At 39.9% G+C, this 20,333-nt stretch overlaps 1 protein-coding gene across 1 annotated transcript in view; it reads left to right on the plus strand.

Annotated features, from left to right (window-relative positions):
* The window catches only part of NALCN (sodium leak channel, non-selective), a 251,122-nt gene extending 235,238 nt beyond the window's left edge, over window positions 1-15,884 (plus strand). Inside the window, exons 35-45 of the mRNA XM_074859339.1 lie at window positions 30-149; window positions 1,202-1,270; window positions 3,092-3,240; window positions 3,944-4,037; window positions 4,832-4,964; window positions 5,534-5,649; window positions 7,987-8,144; window positions 8,795-8,945; window positions 11,095-11,244; window positions 11,928-12,045; window positions 13,637-15,884. Of these exons, the coding sequence (XP_074715440.1) occupies window positions 30-149; window positions 1,202-1,270; window positions 3,092-3,240; window positions 3,944-4,037; window positions 4,832-4,964; window positions 5,534-5,649; window positions 7,987-8,144; window positions 8,795-8,945; window positions 11,095-11,244; window positions 11,928-12,045; window positions 13,637-13,830 (1,452 nt within the window). The 3' untranslated portion in view covers window positions 13,831-15,884. The remainder of the gene's footprint in view (window positions 1-29; window positions 150-1,201; window positions 1,271-3,091; window positions 3,241-3,943; window positions 4,038-4,831; window positions 4,965-5,533; window positions 5,650-7,986; window positions 8,145-8,794; window positions 8,946-11,094; window positions 11,245-11,927; window positions 12,046-13,636) is intronic.
* Window positions 15,885-20,333: the final 4,449 nt, after the last annotated feature.

A 20,333-nucleotide genomic window follows, 5' to 3' on the forward strand; every position in this document is an offset into this window, starting at 1 on the left:
TACAACTGAGAAATTGTTTTTATCTGTAGGTCACAATGAAGATTATTGCCATGTCACCTTCTGGCTTCTGGCAAAGCAGAAGAAATCGGTATGATCTCTTGGTGACATCTCTTGGAGTTATATGGGTGATACTTCACTTTGCCTTACTGGTAAGATTTACAAAACACAGTTCCAGTGATTAAGCTTGATTTTATCTGTGAAGCACCAGCAGTAGGGTCACTGCGATACATCGAGATAAACCCTTGGGAGCTTAATAAGGCTGAAATATGGCTGAAACAAATTAAGCTTGATGCTAAGAAGAAGGAATTGTTGTCTTGAGGAATGATGAAGTACAAAAGTTGTCTTACTGATATGAGGTACAGTCTGTAAATGTGGTAGAAAACTAAAGTCTTTAGGAGGGATGTGAGTGAGGAGAGAAAGGAATCTGAAGAGACTGAGAGCTCTTGCCAACAGCAGTCTCTGGTGTATCAAGGAAGAAAGAGGCAATGCACAGAATCCAGTCAGGAGCAGAGAACTGGAAGAAGGCATAGGTGCAAAAGTGCTGAACAATACAACCTGTCCCAAACCCAGCAGTGATTCTGGACCACTGGTTTTGCTTTAGGGGCTATGCTTAATGGAGAAGAGGGGAAGAAATCAGGTCTCCCTCCATCCCACCCCAGGTTTTAAATTTGACTTCACCCCTGGTTCCGTTATTTACAGGGGAAGGAAAAGGGATAGTTAATACTTGTCATCAGTCACAAGTTGTCAAAGTCACAACCCTACAATGACTGCGGGCTCCTCTCTTGCCTCCACCAAGCTCTGTTTGGAGGAAAGCCTGTCCTGTGTGACTAGTCATTTTGCCCTGACGTTCACAGTTTGCTCCCTGCTGCTGAGTAGCTTGGAAGACCTGAGGACTTTCTGTAAGCCAACAGCTGCCTAGACAAGTAGACTGGGGCTGCTGGACATAACTACAGCCCAGATAATAGAGGATTAAAGGTTTTTTGGTTTGATGTGTGGAGAGGTTGGGTTGGTGTTTTTGAAGTGGTAGACCATCTTTGTTAGTTTCTTACTGCTCCACTGTTATTGAATTATTGGTGCTACTAGTTTATGAGTTCTTACTTCATATGGTGACTGCTTTACATTATTAAAAGACCAATTATCATGATCTTTCCATGAGATCTCTGGGGGACAATGTATTAAGTCTTCTGCGTTTCTGTTCCAGAATGCATACACATACATGATGGGGGCATGCGTAATTGTCTTCAGGTTTTTCTCGATTTGTGGGAAGCATGTAAGTATAAATTAGGAACTACAATCACTGCAGTGCTCATGTGTAGACTAAAGGACTAGTTGCTACACACCTCTAGTGCACATTCTGTAAGGCTCCATTTCATATGCAGAAAAAAAGGAGACTTCAAGCAGCAGTTTCCAATTTGACATGCTGTCGTTAAAATGTCAGGATTTTAGGTATATTGTGTATAATAGCACTACATTATGGTTACTGGAAAAGCTGCATTTTTTTCCAAAAAAAAAGTGCAACTGTAATACCACACAGTTTTTTAAAAATGCTCTCTAAAACTCTGAACATACATTGTGCTATTTTCAGTCCTTGCCATTTCAGTGTGGTGTGATGTGCATGCTATTTACTTATTTTCTCTGCAAGACTAGTGGAGTGGTGGATGATGCACTCATCTTGTTATGATAGTGTTCTCTTATAGAAGTTTCTTCCTCCAGAGTGCAGGTCTGCATGTTGTGTCTCTACAATATATGTCTTATCACAGTAAGGGATTTATATTTGATTTAAAGGGGGCCAAGATATTCTTCTGGAAACATTGGCATGGCGACAAAGCAAGTCACTTCTAAAGTTTACATTTCTTTTGTGTTTGGATTTGCTCTGGTGTAATTGAGAGTTGGCTGGCAGAATAAGCATAAGCAGAGAACAAACACATTTGTTTAAGAAGTGGTGACACTGCATTCTTTTGCAGTAGAACTTCTTAGACTATCCAAACATTTTCTGTGAAGTCTGACATATTAAAGTAAATGTGATGAAAAAACTGCTGTACTAGGTTGTCAGGGTTAAGAACAGTAAGTCAGAGGGTTTGTTCAGTAAAGATAGAAAGTTTTCTTTCAATCAAACTACACAGAGCCTGTAGAGCCTTGGAAGTCAAATGAAAAATCCTTGCTTCTCCTATGCAGCCAGACCAAGTGATTGCCTTCAAAGCTTTCTGACTGATTCTAAAGTTTTTTCAAGGTTTTAACCTAGTCTTTTGTGCTTTCATGTTAGGACCTGTATCAGTTTCACTAATTTATCTGTTGTGATGCAATATGATCTCTAAAAATCAGCGTGAGTTATCAGTTTGGCATGATTCTAAAGAAAATTGCTACCCTCAGTCCCATTAAAGAGAATTTTCCATAGCATCCAAAGTGGTTAAGGGTGTTAGGAGGACAATCTAGGGCAATAACTTCGTCAAGAGTAAAATGTACAATATCCATGCATGGGAAAGTAATATCTATTACCTAGGCCTACAGCCTATGTAATTTCCAAAATCATGCTCTCTTCTTAAGTTTTTTGGCCAACTTGCATGAGAAGTTACTAGTTTAACCAAGCTGTGCTGATTTTAAGGAAATCCCCTTCTCTATACATCAACCCATTCCTTTAGGTAGGCTGCAATATCTGTGGTTTCCACCTAACAGTTAGCATCACTTTCAGATAAGCCCAGTTTACTGCACCGCTGTTCATGCAATGCTAATTTTGATACTTCTGGAGTATAGTCATCCTAGAATATTATAGTTAAGCTTATGTTGTATTATTGCTGTATTATCCTACACTGTATTACCTTATTTATACACCTTGAGGAGCAACATTCTGACCTTGTAAATTAAGCTAATATGCTGATCTCCTTAACAAGTAAAAAGCACACTAAATTTCAGAGAAAGACACAAAATGTTCAGTTCCAATCAGATTCATAATGTACCATTTCACTGGGCTCACCCATGAACATGTATGTGTAAAGAATTCATTGTCAAAATGGCAGTTGCAGTAACTTTCTTTTCCCTTTTATCTCTGCTTTCCTGAATGGTGTCATGGATTGCTTTTTCTCTGTCCTGCCAGGTGACACTAAAAATGCTACTTCTGACTGTGGTTGTCAGCATGTACAAGAGTTTCTTCATCATAGTGGGAATGTTCTTACTGCTTCTTTGTTATGCTTTTGCTGGAGTGGTTTTATTTGGTACAGTGAAGTATGGAGAGAACATTAACAGGTACAGTATGTACTTACTGCGTCATGTTCTTTAAACAGCCTGAAAAAATCACATTCTTGCTAGGGAGAAGTTTATCAGTGGTAAAAACCAGACAAGTTCCCAGGTCTAGCTGAAGAGCTCTAAACAAAATTTCTGATAGGAGACACTGAGCCATCTTTCTAGTCCTTGTGCATTGGACCAAATGACCCTCGATCCAGCCCAGAGCAGACTGAGAGCTGTTCTTCATTATGCCAGCTGGAATGTGCTTCAAAGCAGCACTGTGCTAGCCACAAGCTGCTGAAACACAGTGTACCTACTACACCTTATTGGCATCCCCCAGGAACAGGATCCATATACCAGGCTGATATAGAGGGGGGGACACTTCTGTGAACTGGCAGTTAACTGGAGATTTCCCAATCAATAGCATCATCAGGCTTCAGGAAGAGAATGGAGACAGGAGATAGGATCTGGCTTTGAGTCTGCTTTAGCTCTTTGATAAAATGAGCCAAAACACTCAGACATGTGTCTGAGCTAAAGTTCAGTTATTATATCTTAAGTCATGGAATAAATAATTCAGTGAGCTCATTCAAATAATACTGTAACTATTTTTAGTTTAAAATAGTAGAACAGTAGAAAATGGAAATGGTTTGCATTTTTTCTTGCCAACGTTTTAGTTCTGGGACATGAAATGATCTCTCTCTCTCTCTCTTATTCTTTAAAACAGACACGCAAATTTTTCATCAGCTGGCAAGGCTATTACTGTACTCTTCAGAATAGTTACCGGAGAAGACTGGAACAAAATTATGCATGACTGCATGGTAAATACAATACTGTCGGAGATAAAGCAGGCAAGAAGCAGGAGACACCTTTGCATCGTAAAGTGTTTCCAGTATCTTGGCTTTGTACAGGGAATGTTGTGATTGCCTTTATCTCTTCAAGAGATATAATGTTCGCTAAACGTTAGAACATAAAACACAAATTGCAGTTCCAGTCATACACTCACAGTGTGATATTTCATAGGGCTAGGCTATTACATGATTTAAAAACAAAAATAAAAATATGTTTTCAAAATCAGAACTGCAGTAACTTGCTTTTCCACAGTTACCTCTGCTTTGACTGGGGCAAAGTGACTTTTCAGATTAACTTTGTCGTTAATGTCTGCACTTTGGCTCATTCCATGTGGATGGTAGTCTTAATGACCTCAAAATTTGTCCTTGAACCTCTTTATTTTGCCCAAGTAAATTTCCATCTGTGGTTTCCACTGTGATGAAAATCATATTCCCTTCCTTTTTAAAAATAATGGGCAGGGAAGCTTTTTGAAAACCACCACATCTCAGAGCATCAACTTTCTTCTTCACAGTGGCATAACGCACAGTGTGCCTTGTGTGTGGTAGTGAGATCCACACCTAGGTGGTTTTTGTCATACCTTTCTGTGTCTTCTGATTTCTAACTACTAAAGGAACAACTAAAACCTGCCCACAATAATGCCCACAGTATTATTCCCTAATTGGGAAGCTTTAAACAAATGATAGTTGTAAGTATTGTACTGATTGCAGAGAAATTAAGAATCTCTTTTTATGAGTGATCGACTTTGGGTTTTTTTGTTTTCAAGGTTCAGCCTCCATTTTGTACACCAGATAACAGCACCTACTGGAAAACAGACTGTGGCAATTATGCCGGTGCTCTGATGTATTTCTGTTCATTTTATGTCATCATTGCATACATCATGCTAAACTTGCTTGTTGGTAAGTGAAAATACACATTAACAACAAATAGATCCATCTTGGCATGTAGTATATTAGATGTGAGTCTGTTGTCCTCTATTAAGGTATGCGGCTACCTTGTACCTTCACTGTTACTTTATATGCATATCATGGTTTTGATGCTTCTCTGGCATGGTGTATGCTAAAGCTCAGGAAGTTTGGGAATTAAACGTTTTTGAACAGGGATGTGTTTGTAGAGTATCATTACCCTAAAAAATACTATTTTCTGAGCTTTTCCTTTCTCCAGTTAACATTTTTCCAACATCATTGGAACTCACCTAATTGATCTTAGAAGATGTTGGATTAGGCACCTCACCAGCATTGAAGATACAGCTTTTAAAGAGTGAACACAATGAATATTGATGTAGCATGACAGTGTATTACCCATTGAAAATCCTCATCTGAACATAAAGCTGAAGGCATTTATTAATGTGAAGTTTGCACAGCAGAATTCATACTCTGTTGAAATTCATTGTTGCTTATAGATGTTAACCAGTTAGAATGTAACTACAGGCTTTCTTTATAGTGTATTTTCGTTTTGTGGTTTTCAGCTATCATTGTGGAGAATTTCTCATTGTTTTACTCAACTGAAGAAGATCAACTTTTAAGTTATAATGACCTTAGGCATTTTCAAATTATATGGAACATGGTTGATGACAAAAGAGAGGTAAGAAACTTGATAATGAGCACAGAAATCCAGTAAATTTATATTTTGCCTTGAAAAAACATATGGGGAAAGCAAAGTGTTATGATGAAACTCAGAGAGGTTATTGTTCAAGTTCTGAAAGTTCAGTGAACATGATCTAACATTGTTCATGGCCCTTCAAATACTAACCTCTATTCTTTACTACTGTGAAGTACTTATAATAGTAGATATAAAAACAAATGTAGATATTTGTAGGATCAATACAATTCATTCTTTCCTCCCAGCTCCCTGAGAGTTGCTCCCTTGGAAGTCTACAGACACACATCCATTTATGTGTCTGATCTTCAGAAGGGCTTTGCTGAGATTTAGGCACTGTCTCCCATAAGATCTTCATAGAGAAGCTGGTGAAGTATGGGCTGGATGAGAAGACAATGAAGTGGACTGAAAACTGACTGAATGGCCAGGCCCAGAGGGTGGTGATCAGCAGCATAAATTCTAGTTGGATGCCAGTAACTAGTTGTGTACACCCAGGGGTCAATACTGCAGTCCAATCCTGTTCAACATCTTCATTAATGATCTGGAAGATGGGGCAGAGTGCACCCTCGGCAAGTTTGCAGGTAACACGAGACTGGGAGGAGTGGCTGATGTGTCAGAGGGTTATGCTGCCATCCAGAGGGACCTAAACAAGCTGGAGAAATGGGATGACAGGAACCTGATGTGGTTCGACAAGCGGAAGTACAAAGTCCTTCACCTAAGGAAGAACAACCCCAGGCACAGTACATTCTGGGAACTGACCAGCTGGAAAGCAGCTTGGCAGAAAAGGACCTGGGGGTCCTGGTGGACACCAAGTTGAACATGAGCCAGCAATGTGACCTTGCAGCAAAGAGGGCTAACGGTATCCTGGGCTGCGTTAGGCAAAGTATTGCCAGCAGGCCAAGGAAAGGGATCCTTCACCTCTGCTTAGCACTGGTGAGGCCACACTTGGAGTCCAGGGTCCAGTTCTGGGCTCTTCTGTACAACAGAGACATGGACATACTGCAGAGGGTCCAGCGAAGGGACATGAAGGTGATCAAGGGACTGGAGCATCTCTCCTATGAGGAGAGGCTGAGAGAGCTGGGACTGTTCAGCCTGGAGAAGAGAAGGCTCAGAGGGATCTCATGGGTGTATATAAATACCTGAAGGGAGGGTGCAAAGAGGACACAGCCAGGCTCTGCTCAGTGGTGCTCAGTGACAGGACCAGAGGCAATGGGCACAAACTGAAACACGGGAGGTTCCCTCTGAACATCGGGAAAGACTTTTTCACAGTGAGGGTGACTGAGGACTGCCACAGGTTACCCAGAAAGATTGTGGAGTCTCCATCCTTGGAGATATTCAGAAGCTGTCCGGACACAGTCCTGGGCAACTGGGTTTAGGAGGCCCTGCTTAAAGAAGAGGGGATTGGACAAGGTGAGCTCCAGAGGTCCCTTCCGACCTCAACCATTCTGTGATTCTGGGATGAGAAGAGCATCTGGGAGACTGAGCTGTTCAGATGCCCACACAAGTTGAATCATCATCTGAACGATTCATGACATCACTAAGATTTGAATATCAACAACATTATGGTGAAAGAACTTGATCGCTTGTAGTTGGCACGTGGTTGTGCTGGAGATGGAAGCCACAGTCTGTACTGATGGAGGTGAAGAGTTCTGCATCCATCATGCCCAACACTGACAGTATCTCTCTCTGATGTGGAACAACACATTACAGAAAAAATAGTTCCAGTCTGGCTCATTTAGCAGAACAAAATATTTAAAGAGTATGGATACCACAGTTTCAGAGCGAAATACTTTCAGTCATAATTTTTTAACAGCAGATCAAAATTATTGTCACAAAAACTGCAACATGTGCTAGGTTGACTCTTATAGCAGAAGGCCTTTGAAAAGCCAGTGAACTCCCAACATTCTCTTGTCCAAAGATGCACAGAGAAGGGGACAGGTTTACAGCCAGGTATAGGCCTGGCTGTGAATGTTTAAACTGTAGTTTAATTTCAGTTTTTCAAAGGCAGCTCACTGGGCATATAATCCTCATTACAGATGGGGAAACTAAGTCCCCAAACAATTTTGAAAATTCCTGACAAAATTAACAGCACAGATTGTCATTGTTTATCAGTCAAATAACAATGAAGACTTCCATGAATGTGCTGAAGAGTTGGCTGCATGTATATATTCTTCAGTAATGTATTCACAGTGTTTTAAATAGGCCAGGATTTGACACAGAGTCTTTGGAGAAGTAGCATTTCTCTCACTGATGAAGTTGTATGTCTGAGTTGGTTGTTAGGTCACAGTAATAATTTACCGTTTATTATGCAATTTTACCCAGGGAGTAATTCCTACCTTCCGAGTGAAATTTCTGCTGAGGCTTCTGCGGGGCAGGCTGGAGGTGGATCTCGACAAGGATAAGCTGCTGTTCAAGCACATGTGCTACGAAATGGAACGGCTCCATAATGGTGGTGATGTCACTTTCCATGACGTGCTGAGGTACTCTGAGATTTTGTCTAAATTTGTACAACGGGTATAATGGCCTGTATTTCTCTCCAGCCTAACAGGTGTTCATTAGACTTGGGAAAAGGCAAGACTGGTAGCCACAGAGGGACTGCCGTTTTAAATGTAATATAAAAATTAGATTTCCCTTTTTTTTCCCTGCAAAAATTTTAGTGATGGAAAACACAGGTCCTAAGGAATCAGCTCTAAGTAGTTTTAATGTTTTTACTGGAGACAGTTTGTCATAACCAGCAGTCATGTGTTTGCCTTGTATCCCGAGCAATGAAATGTTGTCCCCACACATGTAGCAACACGGCAGTGAATCTGACTAGAAATAAATTAGAAATGGGAATGTAATCCAAGCATGAACACTTAGGGGAAAAAAAAAACAAACACCACAAATGCCCTAGTTGCTTACAGTTCAGCAACTTACCTGTGTTGGATAGCTAGATGTAGGTGGTAGGGTCTTCATTTGTTTTGAGCATCACAAATCGCTTCTGGAGGCATCTCAGCGTTTTTTAGCTTCAAATGCAATTTTATTGCACATACCTGTATTACATATTTTTGCACTAAGATTTTAATTATGAGTTTTGGGTTTCTAAAGTAAAAAAGTCACCAGAATTTGAAAAAAAAAATGTTTCTTCCAGCATGCTTTCATATAGATCTGTTGATATCAGAAAAAGTCTTCAACTGGAAGAGCTGCTTGCTAGGGAACAACTGGAATATACCATAGAAGAGGAGGTGGCCAAACAGACCATACGCATGTGGCTGAAGAAGTGCTTAAAGCGAATCAGAGCAGTAAGTCAAGCTAAACCAGGATCTAAATGGTTGCAGAAATTGTACTGTTCAACAACGCTGGAATTTGCTGTCATTATGCTTCATTTACTCTCAAGTCACGATAATATTTATGTGAAGAAGTATGTAGCAGTTGCTAACTCAGCAGAAAAAGTATGTTACAGCTCAATTGAAAGCACTACAAAAATAAGCATCTTTTGAAGGCGAAAACTGTCTTCCTGCCAAAAATTTATCTGTCTTTTCAATGCAGCAGGAAGATGCATGCGCGGAGACAAAAGTCAAAGGAGTAAAGAAAAAACAATGTAATTTGATGAAACCCCATAGGCCTAATCCTTCCTCACAGAATGTAATTATATAATTTCCTTGCCTCTGCTGGCAGAAGATACCATGATCAGTCACCAGCAGATGACTCTTCAAATGGAACCTGTATCAAGATACATCATTTGAATAAGCCATTACAGTAACTGTGTGTGCAAATGAGCAGTCTGTACATGCAAATCAGGTATATGAACCTGGCACACAGTAGCTGTGTCTATGCTAGTAAATTAAGCAGGGCCAAGGCATTGGCTCAGGACTGGGCTGGGGTCACCCATACTCATTAGCATGTTCCTTGGCACAGTTTTGGCCCATGCATACTCATACGCTCCCACACCACTGCCTTATGGTCTCCCACACCACTGCCGTAGGAGCATCACTGCCCTCCCCGCGTGGGTCAGGGTGGAGACTGCTCCCAGTAGGCAGTGGTTGAAGCTGTCTTGTGTGGTAGAGGGAAGATTAGCCAGATCATGCAAGTCCTGGCCTGTCACTTGGCTTCAGCACTGCAGAAAATCCCGGTCTGTTTAATTTACTAGTAGAGACCCAGCCAGTACTTCTGTACTCTGTTTACGCAGTGTTTCTGATTGTCAGAAACATTTTTGCCTTTGCTCAGGATAGCTACAGTATGTGCTGGTCGAAGTTTTTCTTGGATTAAATTTCTATTAAAAAAATTCAGGAAATTTGAATTAGGTTTTGCAGTTATTCTTTTCTTCCAAAAACATCTGTTTCTTTATATGAAAAGTCACAAGCTGGTTGCTTTAATGACTGATTTTTCAGTTACTGTAAAGCTGAGTCCAGGTTTTGATGCATATATTTTTTATTTTTATAAAAGCTTACTTCTTGTGAGTGGAGGTTTTCCATAGAAATCTATGATCATGGGATCTGACTTTTTCAGTTTGTAAATTTATAAAAAAACATAACTGGACAATTTGAATGTAATGTACATTCCAGCTGAAATGTCAATGTTCAAGGCATATTCAAATAGATAGTTTCATTTTGATCTCATCTCTGTAATAATAATGGCAGTAAATTTAATCTCAGCTGTCAATCCTGGGTTTGTTCAACTCTGTTGTTCATTTCATTATGATATTGAATTACGCTATGTTAAAGTAAATATGCTATTCATTTCAATCTAATAATATGGTTCAGATCATTTCACATTATATGAACCTTTTATAAACTGAATGTAATTATGGAAGTTAATATATATTTTCAAATTCTCTTGTTAGTCTCTAAGTCTCTCTAGAGGGAGCATGTGAAAACTACCCAGGAAAGTGAAACCCTTCCTAAGGGCTGTTTATTTTAATTTAAAAGCAAATTAGATTGTAAGATCATAATGGTAGTGGTTTTGTTTTTCTATTTGTACTGTAAATCTATACTCGGTCCCAAGATTTCCACTACTGTTTCATTCAGTCTTATTGACAGCCTGTTGCAAAGTCCCTGAAAGAAATTAGAATTTTTTCGTTGTCTTCATGTAATTCTTAGTGCATCTCTACCAATTTCTTTGTTTCTCTTTCTTTGCAAGAACTTTTAACTCATAAATTCAAAACTTTATATGTTTTTAAACTCTAGGTTTAAACCAACAATTGAGCAACTTGCCCTCCCCTTAATACAGTTTATAAATTTCATCCTCTATTCCATACATAAAGGTCAGACATATGCTGGAAGTCACTTTATTTAAATAGCAACCATCTGATACATGTATCTTTATCATTGCGCCTGGTGTCCACATCTTGCGCTGCCTGTTTGGTTAAATATTTAGAAGGCTTTAAAAAAAATCAAACACCGTGACACACCAATGAGAACATCTTTGTTGTCACATATTGTACCTTGATAGAAACAACAACAGTCATGCAGCATTATCCATAGTCTGCGAGAGAGTCAACAACAGGAGTTGAGCCGATTTCTGAATCCTCCCAGCATTGAGACAACACAGCCAAGTGAAGATATGAATGCTATTAATCAGGATAGCAGTGCACAGCCAGAGGTATGTTAACCAGAAGACTATCAGCTACTCAGAACAAATTCAGAAAACATCCATGTTTCTTATTTGTTTTTTTTTTTTAAAACATCTTTTTAACTGGAGAAGTTGAAAGCAATATCTTGTTTTGCTTCAGTCTTTGCCTTCACATGTAAAGGCAAGATGGTCTAAGGCAGTAATTCCCCAGCTTAGTTAGCTGTCTTGCTAGCACCATAAAGGGCCAACTCAGCTGTACAACTCTGGCAGCACCAACTTTCAGCTCTAGCATGAGATGTGTACAGGCTCAGGGATGTGAAGCTTTCCTGTTCAAGCATTCTGAAGTAGTGTTTACATGAGAGTGATAACACTGGGCATGCTGGGTCCTCTGAGTAGGAGTCCTGGGCTATTCCAGGGTAGGAAATGAAGAAGGTACAACATAAGGACTCCACTGTAGAAAGCTGAGAACAATTTTGTACCCCTCAATGGGACTGTATAATGGAATTGAGCCCAAATGGTCTTTTTATTTTTTTCCTACTATTAGTAGTTTCCCAGGGCAGTAAAGAATAGAAACCATGCTGCCTTAACAAATGGCAATATGTGTTGTTTTTATTCATGTATAAAGCTTGGAAACAGAATAGAAAGATAACCCTTCTTAGGATTGTCCCCGTGCAATGGGGAACTATGACTGAGATTCTTTTTTCTCTGTTCAGACAAGTAGCCAGCAGCAGCTCCTTAGCCCAACACTTTCTGACAGAGGTGGCTATCGACAAGACTCTGCAGATGCTGGGAAACCTCAGCGGAAATTTGGACAATGGCGTTTGCCATCAGGTAAGTAAAAAGCGTTTATCAGGAGAGTCCCCCCATGCCAAATCACTGCTGTACAACAACACAGCCTTGAGAGGCTTCATGATTCACGGTTCCACATCCCACCTGCTGCTTGCACCCACATCCACATTTTTCTACCCTCATGTATGATGAAATACAGCAATCTCTCCCCTTCCTCAGAATTCTGAAAGTTTGGAAGATGGGCTCAAGCACTGTAATGTGCAGGTGGTTGGGTTCTTTTACTTTTTCATAGATTTACTCAGGATCTTTGGATTTGGGGGCTGTACTGTCCCATATGTTTGGATAGCATCTTGTGCATTTAGAGTTCTCTTTTATCATATAAAGCACGGTGAAAATGGATGAAGTTTTTCCTAACAACAGTAATAACTGCTGAGTGCCTTGTCTTGTCTGAGAGTACCAGGTATATAATTTATACCTTACACCATAAAAATACATTTTTGTATATTCACTTCAGCCAGGAATTGTCCAGATGTACAACATTTCCTGTTTATTTTCTCAGAAACAGAAAACATCCTCAAGTTATTCTATTAATTAGAGTCTGCTAGAAAAGAAAGGCTAGACTATGCCTTATAGGAGGGTGGGAGAGGTGCATAGGTACAGTCTGAGGCCTTGTCAAGTCTTTATCTCAAGAGCACTCTCCACCACCTGAAATATTCTCTCTTAAAGTGCATATTGACCTTTGCTGCCTGCCACACTCATGACCAGCAGGTTAGGTGCGTGCACATCAACCTGCTTTCAGCTGCATCAGTCAGTCCTATTCTGAGTCAGAGCACTGCCTTCAAAGGCTGCCACTGTTCAGACTCTAATCATACCTAGGTGGAAGTAGAAGAGCTAGTCATGCTATGAGTACCATTAGCCCTACTTTTGTGACCAGAATACTTGTCGAAGAAACAGAAGAGCTTAATAGCTTTCAGTCCATGTTTTCCACTTAAATGTCACTGAGCAGCAGAGATCAGAATTTTGTTGGAACAGAGGGAAGGAGTAAAAGAGGGAGCGTGCTAAGGAGGAGTAGTACTACTGTACTGGCTAGGTTTTTCAAGTGAGAATTAGGAGTTTGGGGTTTCCTTTCTTAGCACTGATCTTGGCCATGTCAATCCTGAATGTTTCTCAGTGGATGGTCCCAGAAAAGGAGTGTCACTTCCATGCACAGTACAGCCCAGCAGATGATAAGTAGTCTGCCTCCATCTATTTAAGATCATGAATAGCATCATTAAGATCAAACTGTGTTTTTTATATATTTACACATGTGTTTTAGTGCTTTCCTAAAGCCATACCATCACCTTGTACTGGCTTCTACCTCTAGGCCATAGTTACATACCACTTTCTAGGTGTAGCTGCCACCCATAAATGCACTTTTCTCTCCCTTTTTCTGGCACTTACCACTTTCACCATTTTGCCAGCAGGTCAGCTCATGCATGTACTGCCTGAATCATTTAGGTTGCAAGTAACTCTTTCTGCACTAAATCAGTTTAAAGCTACCCCAGTCCAGCTAGTTCTGTATACCTGAATTCTAAGCAAAAATGTTCAAGAAGCAGATCTACTCTAATACAGAACTTTCTGTTTAATTTCATAGCCTCCAAACCAATAAGCCATTCAGTGTCTTCAGTCAACCTTCGCTTTGGTGGACGTTCAACTATGAAATCTGTTGTATGCAAAATGAATCCCATGTCTGATGCTGCTTCTTGTGGATCAGAAGTCAAGAAATGGTGGACGAGACAATTAACTGTGGAGAGTGATGAAAGTGGAGAGGACCTTCTTGATATCTGAGAAAAAACTAAGTCATACTGCACTTCAAGTACAATCTAATTTTCTATGTTTAGAATTGAAGATGCTGTGTGATGTATGATTTCTTTAAAATCAATGTCATAAATTTTTTCAAATGCTTATCCTACTGCCATATGAAGCATAGCACACACTTATATGTTAGAATTCACCTCTATAGGTACTAACTGTACTTTAAGAAACCTGTATACAATAGCAGTACTAACAAAGCTAGAGAGACTATACTGCCTTTAGCAGACAGCGTTGAAAGATTTCATATGTTCTGTAGCTGCATAATGAAAAGATATTTTGATACACACACCTCTGTGGTTTTCTTCAACCTATACCATACTTTAAAGTGGCAACACTTTACAATACAGGGGTAATGTATTTCTTCGTTTTGTGTTTTCCCTCAGTTCTTATTTAGTAACGTTTCTTTAGAAAGATTTTATTCACAAATGACCTGAAGAGGTCAGCACTGACTTCATGTTCAAGGGAAGTATTTTTACAAAGTACAGATTCTGAATTACAATTCTGAGCTTTTTCTGGACCTTTTTTTAAAATATGCAAGATACAGGATAACTCATTTTAAAATTAGAAGGTGAAGGATTGGCTTTTAAAATGTAAATATCTTTGGGTTTCAGTTAATTATGCAAAGAGCTTGATTTTCATAGAGAAAACAGGAAAAAAAAAAGAAAAAAAAGACATGAAAACTGTGCATTAAAGTATCCAGCAAAAGACCTCCATGTGAAAAACATAGTTTATGCTTCATTTTCAGAATATACTGGTTACATATATATATGGTGTCATTATTCTCATGTTAATTGGGTCCCATTTCCTTGTATAGTCGTAAGATAACACTCTTCTTGTCTATGTGATAAAAATTAGCATGTTGGGGGTTCTAATTACAGAGTAGTATCGTATGGCTTTTAAAATACAGTTCAGTTTTGCCTGTACAGGTAGAAGTGAATTTTACTTACACGTTAGTACTCATGCTACAGCCCTGCAAAGCTAAGGCATGATACTGTACTGTGGTTAAGTACCTTTGTCCCTTTTATCCAGATGCATCATATTTTGACATGTTAGCCTTCTTTTATTTTAGGAAGCACCAATAGTGCTACATTATCACTGGTGAAAAGCAGCTATCCCTTTCATAAGTTTTTCCAGTGAAAGGCCAATGCTATACAGATACGGAGGTGGAGAAGAAAAGTCACAAAATGCAGCAGAGTTTGTTAGGTTCAGAATTTAAGGCTATCTGAAAATGTGGGATAAAAATGTACTCTTCCCTCAGGGAAGAACTAAGAGGTTGCAGATTTTGTAGCTCGGCCCCCGACTGGGTTTTTAGCATAGCTGGGACCTTTCTGTTACTGTTGTTTCCTATGGAAATGATAGGTTGCTCTAACATGGCCTGATGTGAGATCTTGTAAGAGGCTCACAGTCAATGTACATCACCACTTTAAAAATATATCCTTTAAAAACCAGACAAAAGCCAGTGCTTTGCAATGTTTTCTGGCCAAAATATTAATGTAGAGTGGTCAGAATACAACATTGATTTCACAGATGCCTTCACCATAAATGCAAAATTGGTTTTGGCCATAAAATACAGTTTTCTTGGCATCTATCAGTGTTTTGTTCCCTGTGTATGATTGAACATGGTTTAGATTTTTTTTTTTTAAATAATCATATTGAACACATCTGTATTTTGTGGTTTCTTTGTGTGTTTTGGGGTATATTTAAGTTTAAATCTAGTCAACTGTAACTCTATAGCAACAGAACATGTGCATTCTCTTGTTTACTGGATTATGAACCATCAACAAAACTTCATATGCAGATCCATTATTTTGTGTTCTGCTTTGTGCTTAAGTTGAGCTTTTGTATATATGAGAAAAGATAAATATTGGATTTATAAAGGATAGTATCTTTGAAAGTTCAATAATATATTGAACTGCTGATCTTTCTGAATCATTCTTGCTGCAAATCTTGTTTTTAAAAAATCTGGCAAACATATTTTCCTTGCCTTACAGTACTCTGTCAATAAAAGTGAGTTGCTTTAAGCAGTATTCCTCACTCTGGTTTTCATTCTAACTGCATTAGCTATATCTGGCTCATCTGTGACAATGCTGCATAGTGGCTAGGTGTGTGGTTTGTTCAGCATTATTTAGAGATGCTTTCAAACTCTTCTAATTAGAAGGCCTTTGGTTTTTTGGTGAGAAGTCCAGCAACCAACCTCATCAGTACTGCCACGAGGGGTCTCACTAAAAAAATGGGACTAAATAGGACTGTTCGTTATTTATTTTCATTTAACCCAGTTTCTTTGTTTTAGAGCCTGTATGTGAATATGCATGCGTGGGGGTATGTGTGTCAGGGGGAAATCTGTAGTGGAAACACTGTAATGGTTTCAGAGACTGGCTTCCAATGTCTTCCAAAACACTAGAGATCCCTGGACCATCTAATTTAACTGGCAAGCTGGCTCTGAAAAAGCAATGCTCACCTGTTTATTCCCCCATTTTACTTTTGCAGATACGGGAAGTAAAATGGAGTTACAAAGGCATGAAAATAATATATACTAGAGCATTCAGGCAACTAGGTTAAACTGAAAACCTCCATAGTATGGCACCGCAGACATAACTAAAGAAGGTGATAACTTACTACTCTGCAGCAGAGCAACTAATGCATATTTGCACATGAAGGTGACAAAGCAGAGAAGAGAATTGAAGAATGACTGAAGTTCAAACAGCCTGCGCAAACAATGGAGAGACACAAGAAGAAATAGTGCATCAGGAAATCAGTCAGTCCAGACAGCCTGAGAGAAAAGTTCAAACGAGAACAGACCCTAGACAAAGGCAAACAAAAAATTGCCAGGGGAATATTGCTACCTACAGTGCTCTTGGCTCCTGGAATTAAATCCAGAGTTATCCTACACAAATGAAAAGAAGTGTTTAGACTCCTTTTCATCCACTAAGAGAGCTGTGTTCCATAGGAAGCAAGTTGTAAAAGTCTTCATGGCTTGGGTGGGCAAAAAGTGTAGTGCATGTTGTCAGCACTCAAATAAAAACCAGCTTGTGCGAAGTCTGAGAACATGCAGCAAAGTTTTATCTCAATATCATTCCAAAGTCAGGTCAGATTTCAGACAATCACTTCTGTAATGAAGAAATTAATAACCTGAAACCATTTGCTACTGGAAGATATCCAACTAAATTCAGAGCTAAAAACATAAAGTACACTTTTATCTGGCAAGCAGAAAGTACCGTCATTGTTTTAACTAATGAGGACCAATCAGGCTTAAACATCTTCAAAATAACATTACATTCTGCATTGTCTGCATTCAAAGACCAGTATCACAGCTTCTGAGAAGCCAAAGATTTAGATGCCAAAAGCAAGTGAATGACTTTGTGAGAATAAACTTTTTTGTTCTCTTCTTTTAATCACAATATGCCCACAGCTCTTGGTATTGTGCAGATAAGGATGTCCATGAATAACTGAAGCAGGAGAAGAGTTCGCATTGTTGTAACAGTACATTTGGAGCCCCAGCAAGCAAGATATCTGCTAAACCGCCTGTCCAAGAATGCGAACTCCTCCTGCAACACTTCAACAAGTAAAAACGAACACTGGCATCAGTTGTCAATCAAAATTACCAATAGGATTATCTCAGTCTCCCCGAATTTAGCTTTAGGAGGCTAAATTCATTCCTTCTATTGAAGGCAGTTTAGTCACACCGCAGATGAACTTGCCACAATGCATAGGCTGATGCTGGGAAGTTGGCTGCCCTGGTTTGTTCAATTGCTCTGCAACACAAAGGGAGCCTCACTAGAATTCAATTAACCTTCCTCTTCTTCCCAAGGGCGCTAGTGTCAGGCCCCATTAGCAGCTGTTGCCCATTGTTCTCAGTGAAGAACCTCTAGGCACCAAGTTATTAACCCATCAGTGAGCTAAGTGTACAGGCAGTGGCATTTTATCCCCCTTCCACAGGTTCCCCTCTCAGATACTTATGCCAGTACCCTTACTGGTTTCATACTTTTACCTAACTTGCATATCTGCACTGGGGGATTGGGGTAAATTACTTGGGTGCCTACAAAAGTGTGTTTGATAAAAGGGCAGCTTTCTGGAAAGGCAAGAAATATCTTAAGTACAGGTAGAAAAGTTAAAAAAAAATCCATCAGCCTGAAAAGCTGTTGACATTAGCCTCTTCTGAATTCAAGAAGCAGCCACCAGTGACACAAGCCTCCAGTGTCTCAGCGGACATTGCTTTGTTTCAGGAAAGCTTTTGCTGAGATTGGAAGCAGGCTGGTTTATACCAGATAGACATCTGAGTCCTAGAGACTTGGGCAGTCATGTTCTAATTGGATCCTCCACATGATGGAAGTCACTGTGGTGGGATTACTACTTATGAGTACATTTACCTCCTAAGGTAAGAAAAGAGGGTTGGTCCTTGAATTCATTGGCAGAGAAGCTGGATGTCACATCCTTTCTCACGCCCTGTATTCTGGTTTTCTTTTAGGTTTTGCTCTCCAGTTGCATGTAAGGGAGACAGTGGCATATTCTGCATTCTCAACACATACTTCTAAGAAATAGGGGATTCCACATAGTTATGATTTCATTATAATGTATCTGATGCCAATTTATAAGGGTTAATGAGTCTAGCTTTTTTGTCTCAGCACCCATTCCACAGAACTACATGTTCTGCAGATCAGGTACTTTCACCTCTCAGATTTTCTGAATTCATACTGCCTGGGGAGTCTGTTTACTGCACATTTAAAAACAAGAAAAAAAAAAAAAAGATGAAAAGGAAAAATAAGAAAGAAGAAAGAGAAAGGAGTTACTTGGGTGTTGGGTTTTGTTTGGTTGATTTTTTTTCATTTTAGCAGCTATTTTAAAAAAGCAGTGTTTCTACATAAAGACAAGCTTCTCAGTTGTTCTGACCAACCTAAGAAAACAAAAAAAATGTTGTACCTTTTTCTTAATATGTCCATTTCTCAAATGCACCTCAGTTTTGAAATGAAGAGTTTTCATGTTTTGACTCTTCTTTTTAGTTTAAAAATGTCATAAAAACCTATTTGCTGTATTTGACTTTAAATTATCAATATTTTGGTCACCCAAAAACTGATTTTCCTCATGAATTTGTATCATGCACAAAAATTCACCCAGATTTTTTTTAAGTCCACCAGGAAAAAGTTCATCCTTGTGGATTAAAAAACTGGACATGAGCCAGCAATGCATGCTTGCAGCCCAGAAAGCCAGCCGTCTTCTGGGCTACATCAAAAGAAGAGTGACCAGCAGGTCAGGGGAGGTGATTCTCCCCCTCTGCTCCACTCTCTGGAGTACTGCGTTCAGCTCTGGGGCCCCCAGTACAAGACATGGATCTGTTAGAGCAGGTCCAGAGGAGGGTCTGGTCAGAGGTCTGAAACACCTCTCCTATGAAGGAAGGCTGAGAGAGTTGGGATTGTTCAGCCTGGAGAAGAGAAGGCTCCAAGCAGACCTTATTGCAGCCTTTCAACATATAAAGGGGGCTTATAAGAAAGGTAGAGAGAGACTTTTTACCAAGGCCTGTAGTGGCAAGATAAACTGAAAGAGGGTAGATTTAGACTGGACATAAGGAATAAATTCTTTATCACGAGGGTGGTGAGACACTGGACCATGTTGTCCAGAGAAGTTGTGAATGCCCCATACCTGGCAATTCAAGGACAGGTTGGACAGGACTTTGAGCAACCTGATCCAGTAGAAGGTGTCCCTGCCCCTAGCAGGGGGGCTTGAACTAGATTACCTTTGAAGATCCCTTCCCACCGAAACCATTCTATGATTCTATAAATTCTATAGATTTTTGCATCTGGCATAACAATGGTGTCATATGGAAAAATGGCATGCAGGAAAAAGAGGAACACTGCCTTTGTTATCAGTATGTGAAAAACTATGAACATTTTGTTCTGTTTGCTGAATTGATTCAGCCAAAATGGTTTGCTGACATCATTGTGAGTCTTCTTCCCAAGCACTTCAAATGTTTCAAAAACTAAACATCACCAAAGAAAGAAATCACTTTTCCCAGTTCCTCCTCAGCTGCCTGCCAAGTCCTCCAGTACGACCACACATGTGGTGGTGAGTTTTGCAGTGCCCCTGTAGGCATTGCTGGCCCCGGTCACCCCACTGTTGGAGACACTCCTCATCAAAGCTGGTAGATGAAAATTGGTTCCTGTGCCTCTGTTCTTCATGGCAAAACCTGGTTTTTCTGCCACACCCACTGGGGAGGGGAGTTAAAGCTCTACCGAGGTCAGCAGAAGCCTGAGCAGATGTATGGCCCCTCAGGCTGCTCCGCCGGGAGAGGGACACCTTTGGCACCGCGGTCCTTGGGCAGCTGAGAGCAGCTGACAGGCGCAGCAAGGCTTGCCTAAGTTTTTCTGCCAAAACTTTCAGATGGGTGATATTAGGCATCCAATTATCCACTCCTGTGCTGCAGACACTCCTGAGGATATGATCCAGTGAACTGGTTTAGCTGCTGTGAGTAAGAAGGTCTCAAA

Source organism: Strix uralensis, chromosome 2, assembly GCF_047716275.1.
Source record: "Strix uralensis isolate ZFMK-TIS-50842 chromosome 2, bStrUra1, whole genome shotgun sequence".
Classification (NCBI taxonomy): domain Eukaryota; kingdom Metazoa; phylum Chordata; class Aves; order Strigiformes; family Strigidae; genus Strix; species Strix uralensis.